The sequence below is a fragment of the Lepisosteus oculatus genome, chromosome 6 (genome assembly GCF_040954835.1).
Source record: "Lepisosteus oculatus isolate fLepOcu1 chromosome 6, fLepOcu1.hap2, whole genome shotgun sequence".
NCBI classification, from domain to species: Eukaryota; Metazoa; Chordata; class Actinopteri; order Semionotiformes; family Lepisosteidae; genus Lepisosteus; species Lepisosteus oculatus.
In genome coordinates, this window is record NC_090701.1 from 9575825 (window position 1) to 9589033 (window position 13209).

Genomic DNA, 13209 nt, shown 5'->3' on the forward strand with positions numbered 1-13209 from the left:
AATAAGAGGTAAAATACGTTGCCATTTTTTCTTTTGAATTAATAGAAATACAGATGCTGACGCATCCTGAAAACTGAACAAATTCAATTTTATAAACAAGCAACATATAAAATTGAAAACTTCCCCTAAAATTTGTTTTAAAAAATAATACACATAAGATCATGAATTTGGGCATGATTAATATTACACTTTATGCTTACATAATGTAATCTTTACATTGATTTTTTTAAGCATACATTTCAGCTGTTAAATATAAGTTGGATCTCATACAGTTCTGAAATAACATCTGTATCTCTCTGCTCTAGAACAGAAATTCAACCTCACATCTCTGTATGTTGAGGGAAGTCCATGAGAGCATGGTGAGCCCTGGTGAGAGAGCATCCTCAACATGGCTCACAAAAGGCTGCAACAGAGGCTGTAATATGGAGGGGGTCTTGTTGAGAATATCCTGGAAATCCTGCAGCATGTCTCGTAGCCTGAAAAGCAACAAAAGAAGAAATACTCCTCAAATTAAAGTTTAACTAATGGTAAGAAAAAATTATTAGAGAATTAGTCCGGTGTTTTAATTCCAAAAACAGGTGCAAAGACATTATGCAAGACTTTGTTAAGGACCTGTTAGAAGAAGGGCCTGAGAAATTGATTTGGGGGTGAGGTGGAGTCCACAACTTGTTGGCCAAGTGAATCTTTACTATAATGTATGATTTTCCCCTTATGACAAAGGTTCAGAGAGCAAAAGAGAAAACACACAGGGAAACTCAGCAACTCTGTACAATGATCAGCTTGCTAAGGACAGGCCATTTCTACTAACCTTTATTATAGAGATCACAAGGCTGATTCCAGAGACTTTATAAACAACTGAGGGTAAAACTCGACAGTGAGGGTTGTGAGTAAATTTAAGATGGGGACACTTACTGCTTACTGTACTTTCAGGTTAAGAACATAAGAAAGGACACAAATGAGAAGGTTTGTAATCGATCTAATGATCTCACCCAGCTACTTCTCAAATGATCCTGAGAAACTCCCACAATTCTTTGTATAAAGAAGCATTTCCTGTTCTTCAGTTCTACTGCAAATACATTCCCTCTTATATTTCCTTGGCTCTTATTTCATCATAATTTTGCTTGGTTTAAATCTGGAGAAAACTCTTCCTACAGTAAATCTACTCACTTGATCTGATGAGCCTTGATTTGTGCTTCATTTGCACACATCATGAGAACAACATCAGGAACCTCAAAACCCATTTTGTGCAAATACTTGGCTTCATGCAGGACTTCAAGTATGAGTGGATCTAGATTAACATAAAGTTCCTACATGGAGAGAGGAGAATAATTGGTTGAGAACGATGCTATAGTATATTAAGAGAAAAGGTGATAGGCATGTGCTCTTAGTTTTCATATAAATCCCCCAAACTCTTTCACTTCTAACACAGAGACAAACCAACATGAATGTCCAGAAAGGCAGGGAAATGAAGCCTTAACATCCATTTCCTTTGTAAAGCATTAACAAATTTGAAAATAGTTTGGAATTTCAATAAAGTGGATACATTTTTCCCAGACACTCTGCAGGATGGCTCTATACCTTTGTGTCAGGATGCCTGACAAGTAAAGAGGCGTTCAGCCCACGACGACCAATCTCAGCTGCCCTGCACCATCCCCGGTGATACAGCAACTCAAACTCCAGGAGCACAGCTGCCATCTTATTGTAGTTTCGAATAATCTTCTTCATTTCAGGAACCTGCCAGGATCAGTAAAAAGGTGTTGGGGTTTTATACCTGCTCTAAGACAGAACAAGCCTTAAAATCTGAACTGTGACATTGTTCAATGTACTCATAACCCCGGTTTATAATATAATGAATTGAGGGTGTATTAATATCCATGGACAAGATCATAATGATTGATCTGAACACATTTACTTGCCACACTGATGTACTCAGTTTTGAAAAGCTGTCATATACGGTATACAGACAGACCCAAAGCTAGCTTTACTATATACAGTTAACAAATTATGGATATTTTCTAGAATCCTCAATTACTCTGAACAACACAACATCTTATAAGCCACTGTTCTATTTACAATTTTTGGGACATTTGCACACTATGCTAAAAGAAGAATGGTATTGAAAGGTTATAATTTGGGTGTACTTAAATACATCCAGTACTGTACTGTATGTGTATATAAAAAATACAATTCTGCAAGATATTACCTTCTTAAAAGGGCCTCTCATTCAATTTCCTGTTGTAAAATTACCCAAAAAATGCACAAAGTACAGATCTAAAAATCATGCTGTTTATATTTTAATAGATCATACTAATAGGAATACATTTCTAATTCTGTGACCTTGGCGATCAAATGCCAGTGCTACTATATGTTATGGTTTATGCAAATAAAAAGATATTGGAGAGACTGTATTCTCATTTCAAGCACCTGAAGAAATCTGCTTCCAATAAAAAAAATTGAAATACAAACATCAGTACAGTATGTATACTTAAATAATATACATATAGATATATGCATACTTAATACTTCATGCCAACATCTGCTTCTATTTTCACAAAACATTTGTAACATTGGAGACCAACAATCTAGCTAGAAATGTCATTCTCCACTCTTAAAAATAACTGAAGTAGGAACCATATGGCAAAATCAATTATTATATTAACATTCATTAAACTTTAACAGTACCTTTAGGATTTCAAGTTTATTTTTCAGGACCTTCATGGGCAATTCAATCTTTCTGAAGAGCTGCCTGGACCACAGTATCTTCCCAGCCACCTAAAGGTTAAATAATGCAGGATTACGTAGGAGAAGCATTAGTAAGACAACTGAAATCTGAATAAGAAGGAGAGCATCTGCTATAAAATTAAATCTTTGGCCTCCTGCCATTTACCATTTTCTCCATGAAAGGGAAACATTTGTGTAATATCACACAGTCATGCCCCTGCATTTTAATTACTCCTTTTACTTTCATTATTAATTTTAAAACAATATCTAATGGTTCTTTAGGCTTTGCTTCTATTCTCCTTCAAAGTGAGGCCCCCAACCATGTAGGAAAACATTCTCAGAGCTGCATCTTGCTCAAAGCGTGGTAATGAGTGCTGGAATCAATTGCATTGCTTTTCCATTCCAATAGATTTGCTCATTTCTACTGTTTCTAATGCCAACATACAGTACATACAAACATTGTGGCGCCCTCGCCTGGTGTTGCGGCTGAAGACCGCCCTGCTAAAGTGCGCAGTGAAAGGCAGAACGGGAATAACAGCCAGGGCAGGGGCTAGGGAGCCTCTGGCCAGCGCTGCTGACCAATCGGAACAGCTGTACACTGTGTGAGGTTGCACAGCTAACTGTAAAATAGTTATCCCCCATTTATACCTGTGCACACTTTACCACCCTATACCCCTGTACCCGAAATGACCCTAGTGTGTTGTAACCTGCTTTGTCTTGTCTTAGTTCTTGTGTGGTTGCTGCTGAGCCAGACTAATAAAGCACCAACTGTTTGTACTAAAACAGCGTGAGTTCTTGCCTACATCCTTGCCAAACCCATCGGGTTACAATATATTAAGCTACAAGCATCCATCCATCCATTTTCTAACTGCTTCTTCCAATTCAGGGTCATGGGAGGACCGGAGGCACAAGAACACAAGGCAGGATATCCTTCCTTGGGATGCTAGTCCATCGCGAGGCAGACAAACACAGACACGCACACACTCAAATCTAGGGCCAAGTTTCCTAGAAGGCAATTAACCTCCCAGTATGTTTTTGGACTGTAAGAAGAAACTGGAACAAGCTTCAATACAATACATTCAAACTCCCTTGTTTTAAGAACATATACTGTATACAGTACTTACGGGAGGAATGTTACGGGGTGTGGGGGGGTTGTCCTTCTGTTTCTGGTAAAGCTTGCGAACAAGATCCAAGTCTCTGCTGTATCGCTGAAGGACAGCCAAGTACTTGTCACTCAGGTCAAGGTGATCCCCAGCAATTTTTTCAAATTTGGTTAGGAGATCCAACATTCTCTCTGTCTGAGAGGACAAAAAAAACAGCAAAAACAAGCAATATCATTTGTCAACTGAAAGAAAAAGAACCCTATTCTTAAGTAATCAAATTATTCATATACTAAATTGTTGTTGTTGTTGTTGTTGTTGTTGTTGTTGTTGTTGTTGTTGTTGTTGTTGTTGTTGTTGTTGTTGTTGTTGTTGTTGTTGACATCACTTGGCAATAAGAGAGCTTTTGATTCACAGGAATGTCACAATTTTCCAATTTTCAATTTTGATGTCAAATCAAGTGGTGAAAATTTGGACTAACTTATTTCTCCATCCAATGTACTGCCGTCCTGTCCAGGGTCTTATCCTACCTAGTAACCTAAATTTCTGGCAAAGGCTCTAGGTTGTTGTGATCCTTAAAAGGAAAAAAGTGACTTGGATATTATTATAGCTTTGAGATGCATGTGTCCTTCCCAATCACATGTTGTGTCATGTTGTGACTAAAACATGCTACATAATTTGAACAAAGATTAGGTTACACAATGGTGAAAAAGACTCACCGTTAAAGATTGCTCAAACCAGGAATCCAGGAGTGTTTGGAGTGATTGATACAGCCCTTGGATCTGGTACCTAAACTCTGTGTAGTCATTGTCAAACTAAACAGAAGGACAAAACCATTAGAAAGGTGCATTGTATACTATGTTGGCTCTTATTTATTGTAAATACAGTACTGTACAGGAGAAAAATATATAAATGATACTCAAAAGCAAATGTGAAGCTGCTCATATACAAAATGCGATGAACTTTACCTCCTGTTTTCTGTGGTCAAGAATATTGTAGGATTTGGACTTTGTAGTGGTAACAATGGTCTGGTAGCGAATATAGATCTTCTCAATCCCTTCAATCTTCACTTGCTGAAGAGATGACAGGCTCTCAATAGTGTCAATCATGTCTGCAATCTTTTCTAGCCGTTTGCAGAAAGTGTCAAATTTCCCGAAGATGTAGTTTTCACTTAGACACCACAAAAAAAACTGTGTTTAGAGTCAAGATGTCAAGTCAACTGGGACAAAGTCATATTTCTGAATGAGAGAGATATACAATGAGTAAGTCTATTAAAAAAAACACCATATTGGAGGCTTGGAACACTGCTTTTGATCAAATAGCTCAGATAATGTGATATTTTGTTCCATGTCAAAATACTCTATGTCTTTCTATCTAATATTTCTTTCTCCTTTTTTCTACTAAAACCCTATAAAGTACATTGTTGATTGTAAAGTGTATGTCATCTAATTTGTCATTTGTTTTCTTCTCAATAGGATGGTGCTTTAGATCAATTAAAATAAATGTTAAAAAATGAAATTACAAAAGGAATCTGTAATCTAGTACATTTGATCTTTTTAACATAAACTCTAGAGTTCATTAGTCCATTGAATGCAAAGACCAAACATGTTCATAAAGCAGTTGCTTTTCCAGCTGTGAATTTACCAACTGAAGGCATGGTACTGTATTTTAGTTGAATTTCTGGGTCTAGCAAGCAACTGCTTTAATGTACCTGAATTCAAACTGCTTGTCATTTGGGTTTTCTCTGAGCTTTTCACGAACTCGCTGGAAGCACTGCTGATACTCATGATTGAGCTCCATGCACTCCTTGATCCTTTTGAGCAGCTCGTCCCTGAAATAGAAGGTGCTCATCATTCGGATTCTGAAGCAAAAACAGTGTTTAGAAATGATGTCATCATTTTAAGGAATACCTAAAGATTTTCTCTCAAATTCCGAGGGTCCTTCCCTACTGCCTATTGTGAATAAGAGCTGTTCAAGTCATTCTTTTGATACTTGTTTTATGAAAAAAATATACCCTACTAAGACTAATGAGCACTGTGGTCATTTCAAAATACAGTGTTAACATTTTAATTATATAGTCATATAAGTCTTTAAAATGAAATTATATAATTACAGTATGTTATATACATATTAAGTTAGTCAATTGCACTATAACAAGTGTATAAACTTCATATTTTCTGCTCTCCATAGTTTTCAAATCAATACATAAGTGCTGTATATGTTTTGTTTGTTTGCTTTGTTTTTTACCTGTCGTGCTCCCAGATTTTGGAAACACCCTGAGTGAGGTATGTTTTGCAAGTGCTTATCATTTGGTTGGTGATTTTCACAAAGAGAGATGTCATACGCTCAGAGGTGTTGTAGTACTGGGATATGCTGTGGATCATTCGAATGCTGTTCATTAGGCTTGGGATGTGTTCCATCATGCTGGGCTAAGACACACACACACACACAAAAAATAACTTCAGTTAATCTGAATTCTGTTGCCTTTTAAGAGACTAATAGGTGCCCATGGTCTACCAAAAGTTTAGATCAGCTCAGTAGAAAGTCATAATACAGGCAGGGGGGTTTAAAACAATTTCAGTTGATGTGGTACATCAACAATGTCAGTGAGAAAAGTATAAGAACATAAGAACAGTTATAGTCCAATATTAGCCCATTTTGCATCTAGTAGTTAATTGATCCAAGGATCTCATCCAGCCTTTTCTTTAAAAATGCCAGAGTACTTGCCTTCAATAACATGGCTCCATACATCGACAACCCATTTTAAATGCACGTACTGTATACAGTTTCCACTTTTATCCTCTGGTTCATTTTGTACTGTTCATTCTGTTGTCAATGCCCTTAAGGATTTTAACTGTTGTAGCTTGGCTCGTGCTGCTCCTGCATTTTAATAGCACTTACTGGTGAACACTTGCCAAGGGGGCCGAAGAACTTCTCCAGAGTGTAGAGATATTTCACATTGTCTTTAGCTTCATTAGCAGCATTAGTGATGTTGCCATCCTACGAGAAAGAGGAACAGCTCATTTTAACATAAACACGTGCCTCACTCACTGGCAAAAACTGTAAATTGACAGATTACGTGAAAAAATGGATTGAGAAAGAGAAGCGGAGGATAACATGGAAAATGTGTTTCCCAAAAGAAAAATAAATAATACTGTATATTTCAATTAATGTGCTGATTTTAGATATAGTTATTATAAATGTAAGCAAACATACTGTATATCTGATTTTCCTCATTGTTTTCAGATATTGTGTCATTTACTTGGAAATCTGATGCCCTTTTTACTATTTATTACTTATTACTATTTGAATACCCTTTTTACTCATTTACACATCTAAGAAAAAAATCAAACTTTCTTTTCCTGTGTATAGTAATATGAGTGTAATGTAGTGTGAATTTTTTCTTTTCCCTTCTCTTCTTTTTTTCACTTTATTGTCTGATACGTTTCCAAGTCACTAATAAACTAAGCTCTGTGAAGTAAATGAACCGCATGCATCCTGAATATAATCAAAGAGCGTGATACATTAGTAATTGTATACAAATGCAAATACTGGGCTAGAAAAATAACATTAGGTCTACATCATAAGAAAATGCAATTTTATCTAGTATCATTGGGGCAATACAAATTTGTAAAGATAAAGAGATGTTGATGAAACATTCTCTGTAATAGTTCTAGAAATCTTAAACTCTAGATTTATAAATATACATTTTTACATGATAAAATATGCAGCATTTCTTCTTTCATGTTGCAACAGTGTTATATATGAATATTAAGGCAGATTGGCTCCCAACCAGTGACTCATGGGTACTCTTGAGCAAGGTTTATATACAGTAGTAGATAAGGAAGAGTTCCTGTGTTCTTGTGGAAGGCCTGTCTTTAAGGGGATTGTACTAACAACAAAACCCCCACTAGAGGCCGCAAATGGGCTTATATCCCTTGTTAATACAGAGCATCCAAAAGAAGTCAAATGTGTTAATTATTCATATTATTAGTTCATATTATCACATATGGGTGTAATTACTGTGGTTGAGATTAGGAAGGAAGAGTGGTGATGGCTTCTCTGTAGTCTTTTAATTTTGCTGTAAATCTATTTGATTAGAAAATGCAGTTACTGGTTTATATAAAGTGTAGACCATTCAGATCACTGTAGTCTTATGTCTTAGATTTTATTTACAGAAAAGAGTTCTGTGCGATATATACTTTTTACCCTTCTGTTTTGTTTAAATAGTCAGAATCATGGAAGGGAAAAGATATTTGTTATTTCAGTTAAATCTTGTTCTAAGATTGCGCTTGACAGTTTTCAGAAAAGTGCATGTGCTGAGATCACAGGAGGCATCTTATTTGAAGTAAGGGATCTGTCAGAAGTTTTCAATTGACTTACTTGATCAAATAAAGGATTTATAAAATAGATTCCCTAACTTACCACAACCCTACAGTAACAACTGTTGTGTATTAGGGGCATAATAATTAATATAAGGATATAAAGAAGATCTATATATGTGTGTATGTCTAAATGTGTACCACATTTCTTCAGTCTTCCAATGCATGCCACTGTAACACCTTTCCCTACAGAATGCTAATTTCTAACATTGTTTAATGTAAAGATCTTCAATTCATAAAGACAGTCAGTCACAATTCTTCACATTGAGAAACTCAATTAAGACAGACAAGAAACATTTCATTCCTGCGGTGCTTTTAACAATAGTTTCATACAATAGGATTTTAGAACTATTTATGGTTAAAGATTAAAGAAATAACAGTCTCGCCAAAACCTTAATAAAGAAAGGTAAACCCAGTGGAATTTTACAATTTGCAACATACCAGCTGTTTCCAGATCTTCAGAGTTCTGGATTTAGCAACCTGTAGCACACCAATGACCCTTTTGACACAGGAACTTTTGATTTCATCTAAAAGACTGACAAAAACAAACACATCATCAGAAGGACATTTCACCAATGACCACTGGCCACAGAATCAGATCTGGGGTCAAAGGTAGTGACTCTATAACTGTACCCTCTACAATATCATCGGGAAATTCTTTCTTGATCAATGGTTACAATATTTAATGAAATAAGTTTCTTTTATCCATTTTTGCCTGGGTCAGTGCAAGTGCTAGTGCAAAGACAATAAACAGTTAATAAACAGTGGTTGGCTTACAGGTAGACATTGTTGTTAACATTCAGCAAAATCTTTCTACTGATAAAGCCACATTTCGACCTTCTCTTGATTTGTGGTGGATGCTAGTTTGTTCCTATGGCACCTCTTCCGAGGCATATACAGTATTTTGTAGATATTGAATCAGAATGCATACAGCTCCTCTATGACTATTAAAGCAATGTGAGAGCGTACAGCCAAAATATATTATAAAACATAGGTATGGACTGACTTTTTTGGATCAAATGTTTACCCTTTTTTCTATCAAAGCCACTGACCTATTGAACGTTGCCATTCTCTTCTTCCAGTGCTCGAGCTCCGCAGAGGGCCCGATGTCGTCGGCCTCCTTCCGCATCTGCTCACCCTCCGTCAGGACTTGCTCGATCTGCTTGGCCCATCGCAGCAGCGCTCCTTCCAAGGCCTCCACCAGCTCTGAGTTTGCAGCTGCAAGAGAAGGTCCACACGCTGAGCCTGGTCTGACAATCATAGAATCAACTGGATGACCCCTGGTGTAATGGGAGCCAGTTCAGACTCCCTTGTAGTGTGTATTTAGGACCCTATGCAGACGGTAAATCCGGAAGAGACTGGAGGAGGGTCAACAGGGAAACACGGCAGGATCAGGACGGGATGACTGACGGGGGGAGGGGTGACGGCAGTGGTCTGGTGCTTGGGGGGCGTGGCTCAGGCGAACGTGATCAAAACAATCCGAAAGGGGAAACCAGAAAGCAACCCAAATGCCCATAGCTGGGAGATCCATCCAAACAGAGACAGGAAGGGGGATGAGGAATCAGGAACAAGGAAGTTAAAATCATAACGGAGCCAAGTGCTCTGAGCCCAGGACCCAGATGGTCAGGATGCCCGGGAATAAGACCTGCCTCGCAATCCTTTAGAGTGGTCTTAAACTGGGTCTTCATTACTTAAGACACATCATTATGATACAGTCATGATTTAGTTTTACGAAAAGCAAACACTGCATTTGAATGTAAGAGATATTAATACTTTACCAGCATTAGAGAAATCCAAAGGACCCTGAAGACCATCCAGGTTATATTCAACATCCTCTGTCTGTAGCTGGAATTTTCCCTCCACGCTTTGCCTGGCTGAAGACAGGCTGCTAACGAACTTCTCCACCGAACTCAGGAACTCCTGTACCTGGGCACTGTTCAGACCATCTTTTACTGCACCCCAGTTCTGTGGAGCAATATCAGCAGTTTAACAAACTAGAAATAGAAGGGATGAAACTTACTCTACCAGGTGGTAATCATACCGTCCCTTTAAGGAAGCTGGGATGTCTCAGGTGTTACCTTAAATTTACCATCTTTTTCAGATGTTTTGTGCATATTGTGCCACAACCCAAGATTTCATAAAGCGATTACCATCTTCTTATCATAAAATCTTAATAGTCATGTATTTTCTTTTCCATTGTCTCTTTCATTTCTTTTTACTGGCGGAATATGTTTTAATGAGAACTTTCTGGTTGTTGTACAGTTCGGTCTGGAAGTTTGTTAACCTGAGCTATGAACAAACATGTTTGCTCTGGAGTTTGGTTTGCTCTACCACTAAAAAAGCTCAAACAAATGCTCCAAAACATCAATAAACATTGGCAAAAAGAGGAAACCAGTGTTTACAGATAACCACTTAAAGCCACTGTCTGTTTCTTATACACCTCCTTAGAAGTGAGTGAGTACCTCTTGGGATTTAAGTGCAGGTAGCATGATCTGAGCAAAAAGCTTTTCCAGGCTGTAAAGTATGTTCCCATCGGAGCACTCCAGCATTCCAAAATTCACTTCCTGCAAAGAAACCAACATTAGACAAATTCCAAAAACTGAAAAGGTTAAAACTTCTTACTTCTTCTGACCTGTTGTACTTGCAATAGTAACTCCAACTATGTTGATGACTATTCTATACTATATTTTAGAAATATACATGTTCAAAACAGTGAAGTATCTGCAAAATGAAGATGTTAACAGCTTGTTAGCTGTAGACCTTAATGAAATGTTTGGATTTTTACCACCTCTTTTAATATCAACAATAATTTAACAGAGGTCTTTGTTACTACAATACCTGTACTTTGTACATATGCACATATAAGATAAGAGATAAGATAAGATCACTATATTAGCCATATACAATTTCTTGCATTAGGAGTTCATCTTTTTGCATACCCCAGCTTGCTCTCCATGAGACACAAACAGACAGACAGGGAGAGAAGCTTGGGGTCAGAGTGCAGGGTCTGCCATTGTACAGCGCCCCTGGAGCAGTTGGGGTTAAGGGCCTTGCTCAGGGGCCCAACGGAGTAGAATTCCTCTGCCGGCCACAGGATTTGAACCGGCAACCTTCAAGCCACAGGTGCAGATCCTGTGTATGTATGACCCCTTTTAAAGACAAGCACTAACCTGGGAGACATTTGCTGTTGTTATAGCTTTGTCTGTGGTCCTAAGAAAAAACAAACATGTTCCAACTAAACCCTGCAAGATAAAAAAAAGGGACAAAGTGAAGATAAATTGAAAAAAACAATGCTGTGTTTTAGAAGATGAGGAATGACCAAGGATTACTGTATATCTGATAAAAACAAGTTGTGGAAACACTGCTCTAGGGATTACAAAAGATTAAAATTTAAATATTACATTTGAGAATAAATTACTGTTACCAACAACAGTTTTAAGTACTATTTCATGTGAGATTTTTGTTTTAATGTCTTCGGTATCCACATTGGTACACAGTTTTGCATAGAAACTAGTATAAGGTAAAGGGTGCGACAGAGTAAATGAATCAGGCCTCTCTTACCTCAGCAGAGCCACTGGTCACAAAGAGCTTCTTCTGTGCCTGTGTCACTACTGTGTGCACACTGGAGCTGTCAATCCAGGAGGACATGCTTTGCTTGTGCTAAACAGGACAGAAATTGACTTTAAATAAAAATATTTCTACACCAGAGAAAAAAGCAGCCCAGATAACTGGTGGGTAGGTAAGCTCATTTTCTAGAGAGATATTGTATGCAAAGATACCTATTCAAAATAGATATATCTTAATATAAATACCCAAAAAGACACATAAGAATTCAAAAGGCATGAAGAGCTAGCAGTAATTAAATGCACAATAAGATAAACTAATACTTCTTGGCATTTATCATGTAGTATATCTGTTCTTTAAGGTGCCTTGCTTTCCATTTCAAGGTACTGCATACTGTACCTGACACAACACCAAAACAAGAATACCAATGTGTCTATCCCTGTGTGGTAATTCATAAAAAATAAATGTATAAATGGAAAGGATCATTACCATTCTTACTTCTTGGTAGAAGAAGAGGAGCTTCTTTGTTCCATTTGGTGCAAAGAATTCATCGATCATGTTAAACTGGTGGAGCAGAAAAGATTAACTTCAAGCAATACAAAACTGACTGAAATCCACATGTATTGTACAAATCTGGTGATAGTAATCAGTATTTATCTAGTGTACTGTATATACTGTATTATAGAGGTCACAAAAATAGACAATATTCACTATGACAATATAATGACATTATAATGAAAACAACAGGACCTTACAGTTCACTAAACATCATACAGATTCCAAATTATTCATTAGACTTAATACCTTTTCATCAGAAATTACCGCCTCCTCCACCTCTGTCTCTCCCAGGCCCACGCCGTCAGCCAGCTTGACAATAAGGTACTTGTGTCGGGCATCTAGCAGGGCCCGGCGCTCGTCCTTGGTGGCCTTGGCCTGTTTGGCCATCTCCTTCCTCGCTTCATTTGACAGCACTGTGGTCTTTTTACCAGGTGTCTGAAGCACAAACACGTCACCAGTTTATGTGAGCTGACGGGGGGGTGTAGGTGCAGATGCATCGTCTCATACAGACTACCACACTGGCTAGTCTATGTATGATTTCACTAATAACAAATAACAGTATTCATCCTCCTTCTTCAGAAAAGTGGAGTACTCATCTCTGGTGCAGGAAACCGTTAGGTAGATTTCCAGGAAAGGGCAATAAGCAATCAAACCTAAATGATATACTGTATATGTGAAACCAGACATTAATCTCCACTGAATGATTCTGACTTCCTTTAGTGTCATAAAGTTCTATTTCCTTAAGCACACAGACCATCAGCCTGTAATGGAGTCCCGTCATACAGTCTCAAAAAATCTCAGTATAACTTTTGGAGACTGAATAGTTGGGGTACAAAACTCTTGTACAAAACATTTGTACATAAACATACAGTATGTTGAATATG

The 13209-nt window shown here is 37.5% G+C and overlaps 1 protein-coding gene across 1 annotated transcript in view; it reads right to left on the bottom strand.

Moving 5' to 3' along the window:
- Nucleotides 1-13209, bottom strand: part of dnah5l (dynein, axonemal, heavy chain 5 like) — a 148907-nt gene that overhangs the window by 132277 nt on the left and 3421 nt on the right. The window contains exons 4-21 of the mRNA XM_015354877.2: nt 12572-12760; nt 12257-12331; nt 11765-11863; nt 11374-11445; nt 10666-10767; nt 9982-10168; nt 9256-9421; nt 8645-8738; nt 6723-6821; nt 6069-6250; nt 5533-5652; nt 4790-4991; nt 4541-4636; nt 3846-4019; nt 2683-2772; nt 1579-1734; nt 1168-1307; nt 325-476 (exon numbers count right to left, since the gene is read on the bottom strand). Coding sequence (XP_015210363.2) covers nt 325-476; nt 1168-1307; nt 1579-1734; nt 2683-2772; nt 3846-4019; nt 4541-4636; nt 4790-4991; nt 5533-5652; nt 6069-6250; nt 6723-6821; nt 8645-8738; nt 9256-9421; nt 9982-10168; nt 10666-10767; nt 11374-11445; nt 11765-11863; nt 12257-12331; nt 12572-12760 — 2395 coding nt within the window. The remainder of the gene's footprint in view (nt 1-324; nt 477-1167; nt 1308-1578; nt 1735-2682; nt 2773-3845; nt 4020-4540; nt 4637-4789; nt 4992-5532; nt 5653-6068; nt 6251-6722; nt 6822-8644; nt 8739-9255; nt 9422-9981; nt 10169-10665; nt 10768-11373; nt 11446-11764; nt 11864-12256; nt 12332-12571; nt 12761-13209) is intronic.